Consider the following 22,419-nt stretch of genomic DNA (forward strand, 5'->3'; position numbering starts at 1 on the left):
TGTTGGAATTGTTTAAATCGGTCAAGAAATGTTGAATTAGTGACGGTTTTTAATTGAGAAATTTCTCGAATTTCGGGAAATCCGTGATTTTTTTTAGTTCCTTAACCAACTTGGTTTTTGTCCTGAATATGAGGATTGTTTTGATGATGGAACGGTTGAAATGGGTTGAAAAATGTGAAAGGAGTAGTCAAACTTAAGAAGGGTGGAAATAGGTTACCAAAAAAACGGGAATTCCTGGAAATTTGTTGAATGTGGAAAAATGGTAGTTTGAATGTCTAGGATGAGTTGAATGTGGAATGGTTTGAATAGGTTGAAGAATGTGGGAATTGTGAAGGTTTGAAAAATGTCCCAAACGTTTCAATGGAAACTTCCTGGAAATTTGGGAATTTTGGGAAAAGGAGGATTTAAAAAAGAAAAATGATTAGGAGCATGAATGTTCTGAATAAGCTGAATTGGTTGGTGTTGGAATTGTTTAAATCAGTCAAGAATTGTTGAATTAGTGACGGTTTTTAATTGAGAAATTTCGGGAAAACAGGGAATTTTTTTAGTTCCTTAACCAACTTGGTTTTTGTCCTGAATATGAGGAATGTTTTGATGATGGAACGGTTGAAATGGGTTGAAAAATGTGAAAGGAGTAGTTGGACTTAAGAAGGGTGGAAATAGGTTACCAAAAAAAACGGGAATTCCTGGAATTTTGTTGAATGTGGAACGTTTCAATGGAAACTTCCTGGAAATTTGGGAATTTCGGGAAATGGGGGATTTAAAAAAAATGATTAGGAGCATGAATGTTCTGAATGAGCTGAATTGGTTGGTGTTGGAATTGTTTAAATCAATCAAGAAATGTTGAATTAGTAACAGTTTTTAATTGAGAAATTTCGGGAAAACCGGGAATTTTTTTTAGTTCCTTAACCAACTTGGTTTTTGTCCTGAATATGAGGAATGTTTTGACGGTGGAATGTTGAAATGTGTTGAAAAATGTGAAAGGAGTAGTCAAACTTAACAAGGGTGGAAATAGGTTACTAAAAAAACGGGAATTCCTGGAAATGTGTTTAATGTGGAAAAATGGTAGTTTGAATGTCTAGGATGTGTTGATTTTGGAATGGTTTGAATAGGTTGAAAAATGTGGGAAGTATGCAACTTGGAAAAATGTCCTATTCATTTCAATGGGAACTTCCTGGAAATTTGGGAATTTTGGGAAAAGGTGGATTTTTTAAAAAAATGATTAAGAGCATGAAGGTTCTAAATGAGCTGAATTGGTTGGTGTTGGAATTGTTCAAATCGGTCAAGAAATGTTCAATTAGTAACAATTTTTAATTGAGAAATTTCTCGAATTTCGGGAAAACCGGGAATTTTTTTTGTTCCTTAACCAACTTGTTTTTTGTCCTTTTGTTCTGAATATGAATGTTTTGACTGTGAAATACTTAAAATGGGTTGAAAAATGTGAAAGGAGTAGTTGGACTTAAGAAGGGTGGAAAAAGGTTACCAAAAAAAACGGGAATTCCTGGAATTTTGTTGAATGTGGAACGTTTCAATGGAAACTTCCTGGAAATTTGGGAATTTCGGGAAATGGGGGATTTAAAAAAAATGATTAAGAGCATGAATGTTCTGAATGAGCTGAATTGGTTGGGGTTGGAATTGTTTAAATTGGTCAAGAAATGTTGAATTAGTAACAGTTTTTAATTGAGAAATTTCTCGAATTTCGGGAAAACCGGGATTTTTTTTAGTTCCTTAACCAACTTGGTTTTTGTCCTGAATATGAATGTTTTGATGATGGAACAGTTGAAATGGGTTGAAAAATGTGAAAGGAGTAGTTGGACTTAAGAAGGGTGGAAATAGGTTACCCAAAAAAATGGGAATTCCTGGAATTTTGTTGAATGTGGAACGTTTCAATGGAAACTTCCTGGAAATTTGGGAATTTTGGGAAAAGGAGGATTTAAAAAAAAAAACGATTAGGAGCATGAATGTTGTGAATGAGCTGAATTGGTTGGTGTTGGAATTGTTTAAATCGGTCAAGAAATGTTGAATTAGTGACGGTTTTTAATTGAGAAATTTCTCGAATTTTGGGAAAACCGGGAATTGTTTTAGTTCCTTAACCAACTTGGTTTTTGTCCTGAATATGAGGAATGTTCTGATGATGGAACGGTTGAAATGGGTTGAAAAATGTGAAAGGAGTAGTTGGACTTAAGAAGGGTGGAAATAGGTTACCAAAAAAACGGGAATTCCTGGAAATTTGTTGAATGTGGAAAAATGGTAGTTTGAATGTCTAGGATGAGTTGAAGGTGGAATGGTTTGAATAGGTTGAAGAATGTGGGAATTATGCAACTTGGAAAAATGTCCTATTCATTTCAATGGGAACTTCCTGGAAATTTGGGAATTTCGGGAAATGGGGGATTTAAAAAAAATGATTAGGAGCATGAATGTTCTAAATGAGCTGAATTGGTTGGTGTTGGAATTGTTTAAATTGGTCAAGAAATGTTGAATTAGTGACGGTTTTTAATTGAGAAATTTCTCGAATTTCGGGAAAACCGGGATTTTTTTTAGTTCCTTAACCAACCTGGTTTTTGTCCTGAATATGAGGAATGTTTTGATGGTGGAACGGTTGAAATGGGTTGAAAAATGTGAAAGGAGTAGTCAAACTTAACAAGGGTGGAAATAGGTTACCAAAAAAACGGGAATTCCTGGAAATTTGTTTAATGTGGAAAAATGGTAGTTTGAATGTCTAGGATGAGTTGAATGTGGAATGGTTTGAATCGGTTGAAAAATGTGGGAATTGTACAGGTTTGAAAAATGTCCCAAACGTTTCAATGGAAACTTCCTGGAAATTTGGGAATTTCGGGAAATGGGGGATTTTTAAAAAATGATTAGGAGCATGAATGTTCTGAATGAGCTGAATTGGTTGGGGTTGGAATTGTTTAAATTGGTCAAGAAATGTTGAATTAGTGACGGTTTTTAATTGAGAAATTTCTCGAATTTCGGGAAAACCTGGGATTTTTTTTAGTTCCTTAACCAACTTGGTTTTTGTCCTGAATATGAGGAATGTTTTGATGATGGAACGGTTGAAATGGGTTGAAAAATGTGAAAGGAGTAGTTGGACTTAAGAAGGGTGGAAATAGGTTACCAAAAAAAACGGGAATTCCTGGAATTTTGTTGAATGTGGAACGTTTCAATGGAAACTTCCTGGAAATTTGGGAATTTCGGGAAATGGGGGATTTAAAAAAAAATGATTAGGAGCATGAATGTTCTGAATGAGCTGAATTGGTTGGTGTTGGAATTGTTTAAATCAGTCAAGAATTGTTGAATTAGTAACAGTTTTTAATTGAGAAATTTTGGGAAAACAGGGAATTTTTTTTAGTTCCTTAACCAACTTGGTTTTTGTCCTGAATATGAGGATTGTTTTGATGATGGAATGTTGAAATGTGTTGAAAAATGTGAAAGGAGTAGTCAAACTTAACAAGGGTGGAAATAGGTTACCAAAAAAACGGGAATTCCTGGAAATTTGTTGAATGTGGAAAAATGGTAGTTTAAATGTCTAGGATGGGTTGAATGTGGAATGGTTCGAATAGGTTGAAAAATGTGGGAATTGTACAGGTTTGAAAAATGTCCTATTCATTTCAATGGGAACTTCCTGGAAATTTGGGAATTTCGGGAAACGGGGGATTTAAAAAAAATGATTAAGAGCATGAATGTTCTGAATGAGCTGAATTGGTTGGTGTTGGAATTGTTTAAATCGGTCAAGAAATGTTGAATTAGTGACGGTTTTTAATTGAGAAATTTCTCAAATTTCGGGAAAACCGGGATTTTTTCTAGTTCCTTAACCAACTTGGTTTTTGTCCTGAATATGAGGAATGTTTTGATGATGGAACGGTTGAAATGGGTTGAAAAATGTGAAAGGAGTAGTTGGACTTAAGAAGGGTGGAAATAGGTTACCAAAAAAAACGGGAATTCCTGGAATTTTGTTGAATGTGGAACGTTTCAATGGAAACTTCCTGGAAATTTGGGAATTTCGGGAAATGGGGGATTTAAAAAAAATGATTAAGAGCATGAATGTTCTAAATGAGCTGAATTGGTTGGTGTTGGAATTGTTTAAATCAGTCAAGAAATGTTGAATTAGTAACAGTTTTTAATTGAGAAATTTCGGGAAAACCGGGAATTTTTTTTAGTTCCTTAACCAACTTGGTTTTTGTCCTGAATATGAATGTTTTGATGATGGAATGTTGAAATGTGTTGAAAAATGTGAAAGGAGTAGTTGAACTTAACAAGGGTGGAAATAGGTTACCAAAAACGGGAATTTCTGGAAATTTGTTGAATGTGGAAAAATGGTAGTTTGAATGTCTAGGATGAGTTGAATGTGGAATGGTTTGAATCGGTTGAAAAATGTGGGAATTATGAAGGTTGGAAAAATGTCCCAAACGTTTCAATGGAAACTTCCTGGAAATTTGGGAATTTCGGGAAATGGGGGATTTAAAAAAAAAAATGATTAGGAGCATGAATGTTCTGAATGAGCTGAATTGGTTGGTGTTGGAATTGTTTAAATCGGTCAAGAAATGTTGAATTAGTAACAGTTTTTAATTGAGAAATTTCTCGAATTTCGGGAAAACCGGGATTTTTTTTAGTTCCTTAACCAACTTGGTTTCTGTCCTGAATATGAGGGATGTTTTGATGATGGAACGGTTGAAATGGGTTGAAAAATGTGAAAGGAGTAGTTGGACTTAAGAAGGGTGGAAATAGGTTACCAAAAAAAACGGGAATTCCTGGAATTTTGTTGAATGTGGAACGTTTCAATGGAAACTTCCTGGAAATTTGGGAATTTTGGGAAAAGGAGGATTTAAAAAAAAAATGATTAAGAGCATGAATGTTCTGAATGAGCTGAATTGGTTTGGGTTGGAATTGTTTAAATTGGTCAAGAAATGTTGAATTAGTGACGGTTTTTAATTGAGAAATTTCTCGAATTTCGGGAAAACCGGGATTTTTTTTAGTTCCTTAACCAACTTGGTTTTTGTCCTGAATATGAGGATTGTTTTGATGATGGAACGGTTGAAATGTGTTGAAAAATGTGAAAGGAGTAGTTGGACTTAAGAAGGGTGGAAATAGGTTACCCAAAAAAATGGGAATTCCTGGAATTTTGTTGAATGTGGAACGTTTCAATGGAAACTTCCTGGAAATTTGGGAATTTTGGGAAAAGGAGGATTTAAAAAAAATGATTAGGAGCATGAATGTTCTGAATGAGCTGAATTGGTTGGTGTTGGAATTGTTTAAATCGGTCAAGAAATGTTGAATTAGTGACGGTTTTTAATTGAGAAATTTCTCGAATTTCGGGAAAACCGGGATTTTTTTTAGTTCCTTAACCAACTTGGTTTTGGTCCTTTTGTTCTGAATATGAATGTTTTGACTGTGAAATGGTTAAAATGGGTTGAAAAATGTGAAAGGAGTAGTTGGACTTAAGAAGGGTGGAAATAGGTTACCAAAAAAAACGGGAATTCCTGGATTTTTGTTGAATGTGGAACGTTTCAATGGAAACTTCCTGGAAATTTGGGAATTTCGGGAAATGGGGGATTTAAAAAAAAATGATTAGGAGCATGAATGTTCTGAATGAGCTGAATTGGTTGGGGTTGGAATTGTTTAAATTGGTCAAGAAATGTTGAATTAGTAACAGTTTTTAATTGAGAAATTTCGGGAAAACCGGGAATTTTTTTTAGTTCCTTAACCAACTTGGTTTTTGTCCTGAATATGAATGTTTTGATGATGGAACGGTTGAAATGGGTTGAAAAATGTGAAAGGAGTAGTTGGACTTAAGAAGGGTGGAAATAGGTTACCAAAAAAACGGGAATTCCTGGAAATTTGTTGAATGTGGAAAAATGATAGTTTGAATGTCTAGGATGAGTTGAATGTGGAATGGTTTGAATCGGTTGAAGAATGTGGGAATTGTGAAGGTTGGAAAAATGTCCCAAACGTTTCAATGGGAACTTCCTGGAAATTTGGGAATTTCGGGAAATGGGGGATTTTAAAAAAATGATTAGGAGCATGAATGTTCTGAATGAGCTGAATTGGTTCGTGTTGGAATTGTTTAAATTCGTCAAGAAATGTTGAATTAGTAACAGTTTTTAATTGAGAAATTTCGTGAAAACCGGGAATTTTTTTTAGTTCCTTAACCAACTTGGTTTTTGTCCTGAATATGAATGTTTTGACGGTGGAATGTTGAAATGTGTTGAAAAATGTGAAAGGAGTAGTCAAACTTAACAAGGGTGGAAATAGGTTACTAAAAAAACGGGAATTCTTGGAAATGTGTTTAATGTGGAAAAATGGTAGTTTGAATGTCTAGGATGGGTTGAATGTGGAATGGTTCAAATCGGTTGAAGAATGTGAGAATTGTGCAGGTTTGAAAAATGTCCCATTCATTTCAATGGGATTTTCCCTGAAAAATCTGCAAAATCCTGGAATTTTTCTAAACTTGGGAAAATTATAGTTTGCCTATTCGGGAATCACAAGCTTTTCCTGGAAAAATTAAAAAAAGATTCCCCGATTTCCCAGAATTCCAGGTTTTCCGGGACATTTTTCCCCCATTCAAAATGAATTGGCCGTTTTTCAAACTTCCGCCATTTCTACATTTTTCAACCTAATCAAACCATTTCACCTTCAACACCTTCCATTATTCTGAATTTCCAGAATAATGGAAGGTGTTGAAGGTGAAATTTCCCAGAATTCCAGGTTTTCCGGGACATTTTTCCCCCGTTCAAAATGAATTGGCCGTTTTTCAAACTTCCGCCATTTCTACATTTTTCAACCAATTCAAACCATTTCTCTTTCAACACCTTCCATTATTCTGAATTTCCAGAATAATGGAAGGTGTTGAAGGTGAAATTTCCCAGAATTCCAGGTTTTCCGGGACATTTTTCCCCCATTCAAAATGAATTGGCCGTTTTTCAAACTTCCGCCATTTCTACATTTTTCAACCTATTCAAACCATTTCACCTTCAACACCTTCCATAATTCAAAATTGGCCGTTTGTCAAACTTCCGCCATTTCTACATTTTTCAAAACCTGGAATTCTGGGAAATTTCACCTTCAACACCTTCCATTATTCTGGAAATTCAGAATAATGGAAGGTGTTGAAGGTGTTGAAGGTGAAATGGTTTGAATAGGTTGAAAAATGTAGAAATGGTGGAAGTTTGAAAATTGGCCAATTAATTTTGAATGGGGGGAAAAATGTCCCAGAAAACCTGGAATTCTGGGAAATCTGGGATTTTTTTTTTTGAATTTTTCCAGGAAAAGCTCGCGATTCCCGAATAGGCAAAACAGTTTGAAGTTGGAACGGTTTCAATCGGATGAAAAATGTGCAAGGTTGTGCGCCAAAACCTGGAGAATAATAATAATAATAATAATAAACTGACTAAATACCGTTTTTCCTTGAATTGCCGCCGGGCATATAGTATGCACCTGCCTTGAATTACTGCCGGATCAAACTCGTGACGTCAAGAGTGACACTTCCCCTGTCATCACTTTCAAAATGGAGGAGGCTAGTTTCAATACCGGTAATTTGAAATCGCATAAAATGCTAAAAATAACAGTAAGCAGCTATGTTTTTTTAATATACCTGTGGAGAGGTGGAGCCGACGGTCCGACAGACAGACAGGGCACGCTGGAGCCCGGCCCAAGATGGCGGCAAGGAGACGGCGAGCGAGCAGAGAGAAGGAGCGGTTTTATTGAAAAATATACAGAGTCAAACTGCTCAAGCCATGTCCTTCCTTGGTGGTCCAGGGAACCCGCGAGATGACGGCTTGAGACAGTCACAATACCGTAGCTGCATGTGTCAAATATGACTCACTAAATGACTCCCGCCTCCTGGTGGTAGAGGGCGCTAGTGATCCTTCTTGCCACTACTCGGCTGCAGAAGAAGTGACAATGAGTCGCGTGATATGTGCTGGGACGGATATGACGGGCCTTCTGGTAGCAGTTTTCCAAACTGGACTTTCAATCGAAGCGGGAGGTAATAAAGAAAGATCTCCATCGAGACTTTTAAAACGGAAGAAAGATAAGGAAGACTTCTATAAACAAGTTATCAGGGATTTTGATCAGAAGGAGCTGGCATGGACTATATTTATAAGTAAAGGTAAGACCATAATAAGGTTTTTTTTAATTTTTATTAAATATCCTTTTCATGATGGTATCTTTACGTCACACTCAAATTTTTACTGCATGCCTTTGGTATGTGCCGGAGTGAGAAGAGGTTTTAAAATATTTAGCGCATGCTTACTATTACCGCATGCTTTTGGTAAGCGCAGGAGTGGGAAGAGGTTTTAAAATAATTAGCGCATGCTTACTATTACCGCATGCTTTCGGTAAGCGAAGGAGTGGGAAGAGGTTTCAAATTAATTAGCGCCCCGGCGGCAATTCAAGGAAATACTGTAGATGAACTTTGGTATACAAAACCAAATAATTATTCTTAACAAAACATAGACTAAACGGCTCCTAGGGAGAAAACACAGACAAAACTGCTTGTTGGAGGGACATGAAACAAAAACCTCTATGTAGGTCTCACTCAGGCCTACATTTTACTAATTAACATCCTTCAGCAAAAATCAACAGGAAGTTGGCAAAACCCCCTTCAAAACTAAATTTTCCTTAACGCTTATCCGGGCTTGGGTCGCGGGGGCAGCAGCCTAAGTAGCTTTAATACTTCTTATATTTGCTAAACATGCTGAGCATACTTTGTTGTGATTAGAATGTTTTTTTTTTTGCCCTCCAGTCTCTTTGTCAATCACAAAATTAGAAGGAAGTCTGGAGGCTTGACTGGATTGTTGCTATTTACTAATGAACCACTGGACCTGTTGACGGAACACAATCTGGTCAACGTTACTCAATCCCCGAGTACTCTCCACATAGACCTTGATCCACGCTCAAATCCCCAAAAAACGTCTGCTCTTGTTTTGTTTTTTTTAAACGGGGGAAAAAAAACAAAAAACTAATTTACAGGCCTTGGTGGAAATGTGTGTTCTTTGAACTTGTATTCCTTTTCCAGTCTGATAGCAGCTGATCCAAGAAATGGAGTGACAATAGCTTGGAAGGAGGCGGACTGAGATGTTCTGGTAGGACCGAAGAATATTTGTCATGATTAAAGACCAGCCTTGGAAAGGTAATTGGCATCAGGCGCGGCCGAGGAATGATCTCAGTCCAGAATAACTGAAGGGGGATCAATTAGGAACTGACAAGAAGCCCGCATTTCTACAAAACCCCAACTCAGGGAAGTCGACCCGTTGAGTAAATGGTAAATAAAAGCAGAATACGATGATTTGCTAATCCTTTTCAACTTATATTCAGCTAAATAGACTGCAAAGACAAGATATTTCATGTTCCAACTGAGAATTGTATTGTCTTTCTGAAATAAGCAGGGGCGTCCATGATACAACATGTTGCTCCAAAACCATTCAGCATTAATGGTGCCTTCACAAATGTGTAAGTTACCCATGGCTTGGCCATTAACACGCCCCCATACCATCACAGATGCTGGCTTTTCAATTTTGCGCCTAGAACAATCCGTATAGTTCTTTTCCTCTTTGGTGCGGACGACATGAAGTCCACAGTTTACATAAACAATTAGAAATGTGGACTCGTCAAACCACAGAACACTTTTCCACTTTGCGACATTCCATCGTAGATGATCTCGGGCCCAGCGAAGCTGGCGGCGTTTCTGGGTGTTGTTGATAAATAGCTCTCGCTTTGCAGAGTAGAGTTTTAACTTGCAACTTGCGGATGTAGCGACCAACTGCAGTTACTGACAGTGGTTTTATGAAGTGTTCCTGAGCCCTTGTGGTGATATCCTTTACACACCGACGTCGGTTTTTGATGCGGTACCGCCTGAGGGATCAAAGGGTCCGTAAAATCGTCGCTTACGTGCAGTGATTTATCCAGATTCTCTGAACCTTTTGATGATTTTACGGACCGTAGATGGTAAGATCCCTAAATTCCTTGCAGTAGCTCGTTGAGAAATGTTCGAAAACTGTTCGACAATTTGCTTACAAATTGATGAGCCTCCCATCCTTGTTTGTGAATTACTTAGCATTTCCTGGAAGCTGCTTTTATACCCAATCATGGCACCCACCTGTTCCCAATTAGCCTGCACACCTGTGGGATGTTCCAAATAAGTGTTTGATGAGCATTCCTCAACTTTATCAGTATTTATTGCCACCTTTCCAAACTTCTTTGTCACGCGCTGCTGGCATCAAATTCTAAAGTTAATGATTATTTGCAAAAAATATATAAAGTTTATCAGTTTGAACATCAAATATGTTGTCTTTGTAGCATATTTAACTGAAAAAGGGTTGAAAATGATTTGCAAATCATTGTATTCCGTTTATATTTACATCAAACTCAAATTCCCAACTCGTATGGAAACGGGGTTTGTCGTATTGTCTAATGTCAACAGGTTAGAAAAAAGTTACTGACCAGGGGCTCTTTGGTTTTGACCAGACTGACGATCTTGACCGAGTCGTCTTCGTCATCCGTTACGCAGTCGGGGATTGGCGGCAGTGTCGGCTCGTAGTCTCTCTGCGCTATTGCATCGTGGACGTACAGAAGACTCTGCACAACAAAGGCACACTAAAGTCACCATGCACTAATTCAATATAATGTTGTGTTCTTCAGACCACCAAGTACCGATATGAGAGCCCGGTTCAGGTGCACAAAGCAGTTTTAGGATGATTAAATAATAAGGCCCACCTGGGCCATCTATGCACCTTCGATGCAGGCCTGCAGACCGCGCCCCCCCACAAACGTGCTACCTATTTATTAGATATGCCTTTGTAATGTATGGACCACAGAGGCCTTCAGTTGTATTGCATCCCAATACTGTCCCGTAATGTTTTTATACAAATATTTCATTTCATATAAGTTTGTTTTTCTTTTTGAAAGGCATGTTACATGTTGGAATCGTGCCGTTTTAGGTGGCCAAACACCAATTAAATTGATATCAATTAATTTTAACGATTTGAAATACACGTGTTTTGAGGGTCCGTGTATGTTCTATTTATATTTATAGTTAAATTATATGTGTTAATTCTATTTCAAATTCTGAAAAGTGTATCCTCCAAAAAAATTGGGGTCGAATTTTTGTTATATACGGCAGATTTTAAAACGAACAATATTGAAATATTGCCATGAAATTGGATTTTGTGCTGTTTTCCTATTATGGATTTTTATTTTTCCAGATAAATGCAAAAAAAAAATGTGCAAAATCTGTGTGATGACAAATTGAACCGGAAGCGGTATTTTAGCCATTATGGTCGATTTTTATCATATATGGCAGATTTGAAAACAAACAAAAAAGGGTCGATTTTTCATTAGAATATTGCTATAAAATTGGATTTTGTGCTGTTTTCCTATTATGAATTTGATGTTTTCCAGATAAAACGCAAGAAAATGTGCAAAAATTTGTGGTCATCTGTGTGATCCCAAATTGAACCGGAAGCGGTATTTTAGCCATTATGGTCGATTTTTATCATATATGGCAGATTTGAAAACAAACAAAAAAGGGTCGATTTTTCATTAGAATATTGCTATAAAATTGGATTTTGTACTGTTTTCCCATTATGAATTTGATGTTTTCCAGATAAAACGCAAGAAAATGTGCAAAAATTTGTGGTTATCTGCGTGATCACAAATTGAACCGGAAGCGGTATTTTAGCCTTTTCGGTCCGTGTACCTTCCGTTCATTCTGTTTCCAATTCTGAAGCGCAAATAAAAAAAAATTCAAAAATTAGGGCCATTTTTTGATTTTTATTATATATGGCAGATTTGAAAACAAAAAAAAAGGGATTTTTTTTATTATTATATTGCCATAAAATTGGATTTTGTGCTGTTTCCTATTATGGATTTGACTTTTTTCCAGAAAAATGCAAAAAAAAAAAAAAATGCGCGTAACCTGTGTGGTAAAAAATTTAACCAATTCTGTGCTGTTTTCCTTTTATGGAATGTAATTTTTGCGTGGTTAACTCTGTGATGACAAATTGAACCGGAAGCAATATTTTAGCCTTTCCGGTCCGTGTACCTTCCGTTTATTCTATTTCCAATTCTGAAACGCAAAAACATAAATAAAATTAGGGCGGTTTTTCCATTTTTATTATTTTCATATGACAGATTTTAAAACGAACAAAAAGGGGTTGATTTTCATTAACATTTTGCCATAAAATTGGATTTAGTGCTGTTTTCCTCTTTTTAATTACATTTTTTTCCAGGTAAACGCAAATAAATTAGCAAAATCTGTGAGATTGACAAATTGGACCGAAAGCATTATTTTACCTTTTCCAGTCCGTGTACCTTCTGTTAATTCGATTTCCAATTCTGAAACGCAAATTAAAAAATTTAATTAGGGCTGTGTTTCAATTTTTATCATATATGGCTGATTTTAAACCGAACAAAAAAGGGTAGATTTTTTATTAAAATTTTGCCATAAAATTGGATTTAGTGCTGTTTTCCTATTATGGATTTTTATTTTTCCAGATAAATGCAAAAAAAAAATGTGCAAAATCTGTGTGATGACAAATTGAACCGGAAGCGGTATTTTAGCCATTATGGTCGATTTTTATCATATATGGCAGATTTGAAAACAAACAAAAAAGGGTCGAATTTTCATTAGAATATTGCTATAAAATTGGATTTTGTGCTGTTTTCCTATTATGAATTTGATGTTTTCCAGAAAAACGCAAGAAAAAGTGCAAAAATTTGTGGTTATCTGTGTGATCACAAATTGAACCGGAAGCGGTATTTTAGCCTTTTCGGTCCGTGTACCTTCCGTTCATTCTGTTTCCAATTCTGAAGCGCAAATTTAAAAAAATTAAAAAATTAGGGCCATTTTTTGATTTTTATTATATATGGCAGATTTGAAAACAAAAAAAAAAGGGATTTTTTTATTATTATATTGCCATAAAATTGGATTTTGTGCTGTTTCCTATTATGGATTTGACTTTTTTCCAGAAAAATGCAAAAAAAAAAAAAAAATGCGCAAAACCTGTGTGGTAACAAATTGAACCAATTCTGTGCTGTTTTCCTTTTATGGAATTTAATTTTTGCGTGGTTAACTCTGTGATGACAAATTGAACCGGAAGCAATATTTTAGCCTTTCCGGTCCGTGTACCTTCCGTTTATTTTATTTCCAATTCTGAAACGCAAAAACATAAATAAAATTAGGGCGGTTTTTCCATTTTTATTATTTTCACATGACAGATTTTAAAACGAACAAAAAGGGGTTGATTTTCATTAACATTTTGCCATAAAATTGGATTTAGTGCTGTTTTCCTCTTTTTAATTACATTTTTTTCCAGGTAAACGCAAATAAATTAGCAAAATCTGTGAGATTGACGAATTGGACCGAAAGTATTATTTTACCTTTTCCAGTCCGTGTACCTTCTGTTAATTCTATTTCCAATTCTGAAACGCAAATTAAAAAATTTAATTAGGGCTGTGTTTCAATTTTTATCATATATGGCTGATTTTAAACCGAACAAAAAAGGGTAGATTTTTTATTAAAATTTTGCCATAAAATTGGATTTAGTGCTGTTTTCCTATTATGGATTTTTATTTTTCCGGATAAACGCAAAAAAATGTGCAAAATCTATGTGATGACAAATTTGACTGAGTTTTTGCTGTTTTCCTTTTATGGAGTTTTATTTTGCCAGATAAACACAAAAATCGAAAAAATTTGCAAAAATGCGTGGTTATCTTTGTGATGACGAATTCAACCGGAAGCAGTATTTTTGCCTTACCGGTTTGCGTACATTCCGTCCGTTTTGTTTCCAATTGTGAAACGCGAATAAAAGGGCCGTTTTTTTATTTTTATTATATATGGCAGATTTTAAAACAAAAAAAAAATGGTTGATTTTCGTAAAAATTTCGCCATAGAATTGGATTTTGTGCTGTTTTGCTTTAATGGATTTTTGTTTTTCCAGATAAACACAAACATCGGAAAAATGTGCAAAAATGCATGGTTATCTGTATGATGACAAATTAAACCGGAAGCAGTATTTTAGCTTTTCCGGTTTGTGTACCTTCCGTTCGTTTTATTTCCAATTCTGAAACGCAAATAAAAGGCTCATTTTTCAATTTTTATTATATATGGCAGATTTTTAAACAAACAAAAAATGGTTGATTTTCATAAAAATTTCGCCATAAAATTGGATTTTGTGCTGTTTTGCTTTTATGGATTTTTATTTTTCCCGATAAACACATACATCGAAAACATTTGCAAAAATACGTAGTCATGTGTTTGATGAAAAATTAAACCGGAAGCAGTATTTTAGCTTTTCCGGTCCGTGTACCTTCCCTTCAATCTTTTTCCGATTCTGAAACGCAAATTAAGAACATTTCAGAAAGTAGGGCCGTTTTTCGATTTTTATTATATATGGCAGAATTTAAAACAAACAAAAAAGGGTTGATTTTTTAATTAAAATATTGCCATAAAATTGGATTTTGTGCTGTTTTCTTACCATGGAATTATTTTTTTTCCGGATAGACGCAAAAAACTGCAAATTCTGTGTGATGACAAATTGAACCAATTTTGTGCTGTTTTCCTTTTATGGATTGTTATTTTTCCAGATAAACCCAAAAATCGAAAAAATGTGCAAAAATGCGTGGTTATCCGTGTGATGACAAATTGAACCGGAAGCAGTATTTTAGCCTTTCCGGTCCGTCTAACTTCTGTTCATTTTATTTACAATTCTGAAACGCAATTAAATCATTTTTTTTTTTTTTTTAAGAAAATAGGGCTGTTTTTCGATTTTTATTATATATGGCAGATTTTAAAACAAACAAAAAAGGGTAGATTTTTCAATTAAAATATTGGAATAATTTTTTTTTCCGGATAGACGCAAAAAACTTTTCAAAATCTGTGTGATGACAAATTGAACCAATTTTGTGCTTTTTTCCTTTTATGGATTGTTATTTTTCCAGTTAAACCAAAAAATCGAAAAAATGTGCAAAAATGCGTGGTTATCCGCGTGATGACAAATTGAACCGGAAGCAGTATATTAGTCTTTCCGGTCCGTCTACCTTCCGTTCATTTTATTTCTAATTCTGAAACGCAAATTTAAAAAAAAAATTATAGAAAATGGGGCCGTTTTTAGATTTTTATTATATATGGCAGAATTTAAAACAAACAAAAAAGGGTAGATTTTTTAAATTAAAATATTGCCATAAAATTGGATTTTGTGCTGTTTTCCTTTTATGGATTTTTATTTTTCCAGATAAACGCAAAAAAATGTGCAAAATCTTTTTGATGACAAATTGAACCGGAAGCAGTGTTTTAGCCTTTCCGGTCCGTCTACCTTCCGTTCATTCTATTTCCAATTTTGAAACGCAAATTAAAAAATAGAATTAGGGCCGTGTTTCAATTTCTATTTTATATGGCAGATTTTAAAACAAACAATACAGGGTAATTTTTTTTGTATTAAAATATTTCCATACAATTGGATTTTGTGCTGTTTTAATATTAGGGATTTTTATTTTTCCAGACAAACACAAAAATCCCAAAAATGTTCATCTCTTGTTTTAGAAATAAAAATAGAAAAAAATGGCCTGGAAAGTGTTTTGGGATTTTTGCGGAAGAAACACGGACCTGTGTACTTTCCGTTCATTCTATTTCCAATTCTGAAACGCAAAAAACAAACAAAATTTGGGCCTTTTTTTAATTTTTATTATATTTGCTAGATTTTAAACAACAAAGGGTTGATTTTCATTAAAATATTACCATAAAATCGGACTTAGGGACGGCGTGGCCCGGTTGGGAGAGCAACCGTGCCAGCAACCTGAGAGTTCCTGGTTCAATCCCCACCTATTACCAATCTAGTGTTGCGGTTTGACCAGATGTTCCTCCAAGGGAATTTAATCTGCTTGTCACCCCCAAGCTCTTTTGATGACACATAAACTGATTTTCGAAAAATCCCAGACAGAATAGTATTTTGACATTTTATTCCAAAGCTTTGGAGAGACCAACACATTCAAATCGCATCGCTCAAATTGATCTGAAGACCCTCCGGAAGTTTTGTCTTTTTCAATACGCCACTCGCCCCCCCTCCCTATCCTCCGGGGCTTGTGCGGCCCGTGGTGGAGTTGTGGATTTTTATGATTTTTAACCTTTTTTTTGGACTTTTTCCAGACTTTTTCTTATTTTCTCTCCCCCTTTTGGTGGTTCTCTGCTGGGTGCGTTTTGGTCTCGCCCGGGGTTCCCGGGGCTTGTGCGGCTCGTGGCGGGACTTGTGGAACTTGTGTTATGATTTTTAACCTTTTTTTGGACTTTTTCCCGACTTTTTCATATTTTCTCTCCCCCTTTTGGTGGTTCTCTGCTGGGTGCGTTTTGGTCTCGCCCGGGGTTCCCGGGGCTTGTGCGGCTCGTGGCGGGACTTGTGGAACTTGTGTTATGATTTTTAACCTTTTTTTGGACTTTTTCCCGACTTTTTCATATTTTCTCTCCCCCTTTTGGTGGTTCTCTGCTGGGTGCGTTTTGGTCTCGCCCGGGGTTCCCGGGGCTTGTGCGGCTCGTGGCAGGACTTGTGGAACTTGTGTTATGATTTTTAACCTTTTTTTGGACTTTTTCCCGACTTTTTCTTATTTTCTCTCCCCCTTTTGGTGGTTCTCTGCTGGGTGCGTTTTGATCTTGCCTACGCTTGTGCGGCTCGTGGCGGGACTTGTGTAACTCCAACCCGGGTATGATTTTTAACCTTTTTTGGGACTTTTTTCAGACTTTTTCTTATTTTCTCTCCCCCTTTATGTGGTTCTCTGCTGGGTGCGTTTTGGTCTCGCCCGGGGTTCCCGGGGCTTGTGCGTCTCATGGCGGCACTTGTGGAACTCCAACCCGGGTATGATTTTTAACCTTTTTTGGGACTTTTTACCGACTTTTTCTTATTTTCTCTCCCCCTTTTGGTGGTTCTCTGCTGGGTGCGTTTTGGTCTTGCCCAGGGGGCCTCGAGGCTTGTGCGGCTCGTGGCGGCACTTGTGGAACTCCAACCCGGGTATGATTTTTAACCTATGTTAGGACTTTTTCCCGACTTTTTCTTATTTTCTATTCCCCTTTTTGTGGTTCTCTGCTGGGTGCGTTTTGGTCTTGCCCAGGGGGCCCCGGGGCTTGTGCAACTTGTGCCAGGACTTGTGGAACTCCAACCCAGGTATGATTTTTTACTTTTTTTTGGACTTTTTCCCGACTTTTTCTTATTTTCTCTCCCCCCTTTTGGTGGTTCTCTGCTGGGTGCGTTTTGGTCTTGCCCGGGGGCTCCGGGGCTTGTGCGGCTCGTGGCGGGACTTGTGTAACTCCAACCCGGGTATGATTTTTAACCTTTTTTGGGACTTTTTTCAGACTTTTTCTTATTTTCTCTCCCCCTTTTGGTGGTTCTCTGCTGGGTGCGTTTTGGTCTTGCCCGGGGGCCTCGAGGCTTGTGCGGCTCGTGGCGGGACTTGTGGAACTCCAACCCGGGTATGATTTTTAACCTATGTTAGGACTTTTTCTTATTTTCTATTCCCCTTTATGTGGTTCTCTGCTGGGTGCGTTTTGGTCTTGCCCGGGGGCCCCGGGGCTTGTGCGGCTCGTGGCGGGACTTGTGGAACTCCAGCCCGGGTATGATTTTTAACCTTCTTTTGGACTTTTTCCTGACTTTTTCTTGTTTTCTCTCCCCCTTTTGGTGGTTCTCTGCTGGTGCGTTTTGGTCTTGCCCGGGGGCCCCGGGGCTTGTGCGGCTCGTGGCGGGACTTGTGGAACTTGTGTTATGATTTTTAACCTTTTTTTGGACTTTTTCCCGACTTTTTCTTATTTTCTCTCCCCCTTTTGGTGGTTCTCTGCTGGGTGCGTTTTGATCTTGCCTACGCTTGTGCGGCTCGTGGCGGGACTTGTGTAACTCCAACCCGGGTATGATTTTTAACCTTTTTTGGGACTTTTTTCAGACTTTTTCTTATTTTCTCTCCCCCTTTTGGTGGTTCTCTGCTGGGTGCGTTTTGGTCTCGCCCGGGGTTCCCGGGGCTTGTGCGGCCCGTGGCGGGACTTGTGGAACTCCAACCCGGGTATGATTTTTAACCTTTTTTTGGACTTTTTCCCGACTTTTTCTTATTTTCTCTCCCCCTTTTGGTGGTTCTCTGCTGGGTGCGTTTTGGTCTTGCTCGGGGGCCCCGGGATGCCCTGGGCCGGCGGCGGGACTTGTGGAACGCCATGCCGGCTGTGAATTTTGAACACTTTGAGGACTTTTGCCTACTCTCCCAGCTTTTCTGGTGTACCAATATACACGGGCTGTTATTAGGAAGAGGCCTTTATTTGGTAATATGTAGATATCTATCGCCATCGCGAGTCATGTCTGTTGTGTCCTTGAGCAAGACACTTCACCCTTGCTCCTGATGGGACCTGGTTAACGCCTTGCATGGCAGCTCCCCACCATCAGCGTGTGAATGGGTGAATGTGGACATAGTGTCTTTGAGTACTTTGAAGGTAGAAAAGCGCTATATAACCCATTTACCATTATTCCTTTTATGGATCTAAGGCCCCTGTCGATCAGAACCGCCCCCGAGCTCCTCTCCCCGTGCGGCAGGTGCATCTACAGCGAGCCTTACTGACTGGTCAAAGGTGACGGGGAGGTGAGTGAGTGCAGAACGTTGGCCCGGTCCGCGTGACGTGATGCATTATAGCACATTAAGGCAAATTTAGCAACATGCCAAAACGTGGTCACGGTTTGGAAGGAACAGCCGGCCTTTGGACCACCTGCGAGAACCCGCTTCACCGCCAAGTGTCTCCACTCAAACGTGTCGTGTTTTGAAAGAAACTATGACCGCACGGTCTATTTTCTACCACACGGGTATCAAAATCCCATGTTTTGTTCGTCTGAAAACCTTATTTCTGCCGGAGAAAAACCCGTCAGTCGGGGGGTCATCCTGGTGTCTGCTCGGACCAAAGAAACAAACGTTTTGTTCGCATGACGGAACCTTAAAACGGCGGCGCGCAACGGAGCTGGGGGGGCGGGGGGCCGAGAACGAGCGGGGTCATTAGGAACTGTTCAAACAAACCTGCAAGTTCTCAGTTCTCGGCGGACCTGTTGCTCTCTACCTGGACCTCGACGCCGGTGAGAACTAATAAACACGACGTGCTTGACGGAAAGCAGCGCCGTCTATTTGGAGAAAAAGGAGCGGGACAATCAATTTGAGCTAATTTGCCAAGAAGTCTGAAAGTAATTGCCAAAGCCTCGTTAACTCCTGGACGTGATCGGAGTCGCTCATTGGATATAAATTGGGCCTTCAGAATTAGAAAGACCCAAAACCAGTGACGTCGGCACGTTGTGTAAATGGTAAATAAAAACTAAATACAATGATTTTCTAATCTTTTCAACTTATATTCAATTATATAGACTGCAAAGACAATTTATTTAATGTTCCAACTGAGAAACTGGGATGTTCGAAATAAGTGTCTGATGAGCATTCCACACCTTTCTCATTCGTTTTTGCCACTTGTACCAGCTTTTTCCCCCCGGCAAATAATCATTTACTTAGAATGTTATGGCCGTTGCTGAAATAAGCAGGGGCGTCCATGGTAACGTTGCTTGGATGCTCTAAAACCATACCTTTCAGCATTAATGGGGCCTTCACGGATGTTTTTCGTTTTTGCCACTCGTGCCAGCTTTTTTTTTCCGGCAAATAATCATTCACGTAGAATGTTATGGCTGTTGCTGAAATAAGCAGGGGCGTCCATGGTAACGTTGTTTGGATGCTCTAAAACCATACCTTTCAGCATTAATGGGGCCTTCACAGATGTTTTTCGTTTTTGCCACTTGTGCCAGCTTTTTTTGGGGGGGGGCAAATAATCATTAACTTAGAATGTCATGGCTCTTGCTGAAATAAGCAGGGGCGTCCATGGTAACATTGCTTGGATGCTCCAAAACCATACCTTTCAGCATTAATGGGGCCTTCACAGATGTTTTTCGTTTTTGCCACTTGTGCCAGCTTCTTTTTGGGGGGGCAAATAATCATTAACTTAGAATGTCATGGCCGTTGCTGAAATAAGCAGGGGCGTCCATGGTAACATTGCTTGGGTGCTCCAAAACTTTCAGCATCAATGGTGCCTTCACAGATGTTTTTCGTTTTTGCAACTTGTGCCAGCTTTTTTTTTTTTGGGGGCAAATAATCATCAACTTAGAATGTTATGGCTGTTGCTGAAATAAGCAGGGGCGTCCATGGTAACATTGCTTGGATGCTCCAAAACCATACCTTTCAGCATTAATGGTGCCTTCACAGATGTTTTTCGTTTTTGCCACTTGTGCCAGCTTTTTTTTTTTTTGGCAAATAATCATTTACTTAGAATGTCATGGCTGTTGCTGAAATAAGCAGGGGCGTCCATGCTAACATTTCTTGGATGCTCCAAAACCTGTATGTACCTTCACAGATGTGTAAGTTACCCATGCCTTGGGCACTAATACACCCCCATACCATCACAGATGCTAACTTTTGAACTTTTTCGCCTACAACAATCCGGATGGTTCTGTTCCTTTTTGGTCCGAAGGGCACGATGTCCACAGTTTCCAAAAAACAATTCTAAATGTGGACTCGTCAGACCACAGAGCACTTGAACGCATGTTAGATGAGCTCGGGCCCAGCGAAGCCAGCGGCGTTTCTGGGTGTTGTTGATAAATGTCTTTCTTTTTGCCCCTGCTTATTTCAGAAAGAAATAAGCAGGAGCGTCCATGATAATGTTGTTTGGATGGCAACATATGTTGCTCCAAAACCTGTATGTACCTTTCAGCATTAATGGTGCCTTCACAGATGTGTAAGTTACCCATGCCTTGGGCACTAATACACCCCCATACCATCACACATGCTGGCTTTTCAACTTTGCGCCCTTAACAAGCCAGATGGTTCTTTTTCTTACTGGTACAGATGACACAAAGTCCACATTTTCCAAAAACGATTAGAAATGTGGACACTTTTCCACTTTGGGCCATTGAAGATGAGCTCGGGCCCAGTGAAGCCGGCGGCATTTCTGGGTGTTGTTGATAAATGGCTTTGGCTTTGTATAGTAGAGTTTTAACTTGCACTTACAGATGTAGCGACCAACTGTAGTTACTGACAGTGGTTTTCTGAAGTGTTCCTGAGCCTATGTGGTGATATCCTTTTATGCACTGTCGTCGCTTTTTGATGCAGTACCGCCTGAGGGGTCGAAGATCTGTAATATCATCGCTTCCGTGCAGTGATTCCTCTAGATTCTCGGAACCTTTTAATGGTATTACGCACCCTAATTCCTTACAATAGTTTGTTGAGAAATGTTGTTCTTAAACTGTTCGACAATTTGCTCACACATTTGTTGACAAAAGTGATGACCCTCGCCCCGTCCTTGTTTGTGAATAAGTGAGCATTTTTCGGGAAGCTGTTTTTATACCCAATCATGGCACCCACCTGTTCCCAATCAGCCCGTTCACCTGTGGGATGTTCCAAATAAGCGTGTGATGAGCGTTCCTCAACTTTCTCAGTTGTTTTTGCCACTTGTGCCAGCTTTTTTGAAACATATTCCAAATGTCCTAATATTTGCAAAAAAATAACGTTTTACAGTTCGAACGTTAAGTATCTTTTCTTTGCGGTCTATTCAATTGAAAAAGAGTTGAAAAGGATTTGCAAATCATTGTATTCTGTTTTTATTTACAGTGTCAAGCACGGACTCGGATTTGTTTTGCTTCTTCCACGCAAAGGATGATTGGCACGAGCCAGACAAGAGTGTGAGTACATTTTTGATTTACTTAAACACTATAATTCAAAACAGGAAAACAAAGGGCGCGCACAGTGGCGGATAACAAACTAGACTATACTCAAACAAAAAACAGCAGAATGGCATGACTATATACAAATGAACAAAAGACACTAACTGTGGCAAGAAACAAACCAAAACTTACGTGTCGTGGTCAAAGGCGTGAAAATCGGTACATGAAACTGTGGTAAAAGGTCTCGGAAGGTAAGGTAGGTAGGTGAAGTTCAAAGTTGCCAGGACGAAGACAGAAACAGAATATTTTGATATTTTTCATTTTCAAACCATAACAAAATGTATGGATTTTTTTTTTTATCCTTAGGGCTCCTCAGTCACTAAAATGTTAAAAATAAGTCAAATTATTATTATTTTTTTATTTTATTTAATGGGTACAGTAAAACTCTATATCAACTTGAGGTTAACATAAAGTAAAACAAATAAGGTTTTATGCCTTTTCTGTCAAAGACAACTTTGTTTTTTATAGTAAAACTGAAATATGCAGTATTTAGATAGATAGATAGTACTTTATTGATTCCTTCAGCAGAGTTCTTTTATTTAGCGATTAAAGCCCTCAAAGATCAATAATGCAGGACACCGTTGATTTTAATTATTTAACATTTTTGAGTAATCACTGTCAAAGTTTGTTGTTGACGAACCCCAAGATGCAGACATGGAGG

General features: G+C 38.1%; 1 protein-coding gene and 1 long non-coding RNA gene across 3 annotated transcripts in view; one reads left to right on the forward strand and one right to left on the reverse strand.

Annotated features, from left to right (window-relative positions):
* Positions 1-21,761, forward strand: part of LOC133545133 (uncharacterized) — a 56,909-nt gene extending 35,148 nt beyond the window's left edge. The window contains exon 3 of the long non-coding RNA XR_009804735.1: positions 21,646-21,761. This is a non-coding gene — a long non-coding RNA (uncharacterized LOC133545133). The remainder of the gene's footprint in view (positions 1-21,645) is intronic.
* Positions 1-22,419, reverse strand: part of LOC133545130 (MAGUK p55 subfamily member 7-like) — a 149,760-nt gene that overhangs the window by 67,295 nt on the left and 60,046 nt on the right. Inside the window, exon 5 of one of the 2 annotated variants that reach the window (XM_061890486.1) lies at positions 10,441-10,575. The exons of the other annotated variant lie outside the window; for it this stretch is intronic. Within the exon in view, the coding sequence (XP_061746470.1) occupies positions 10,441-10,575 (135 nt within the window). The remainder of the gene's footprint in view (positions 1-10,440; positions 10,576-22,419) is intronic. 2 annotated transcript variants of the gene reach the window in all.

Source organism: Nerophis ophidion, linkage group LG28 (genome assembly GCF_033978795.1).
Source record: "Nerophis ophidion isolate RoL-2023_Sa linkage group LG28, RoL_Noph_v1.0, whole genome shotgun sequence".
Lineage (NCBI taxonomy): Eukaryota > Metazoa > Chordata > Actinopteri > Syngnathiformes > Syngnathidae > Nerophis > Nerophis ophidion.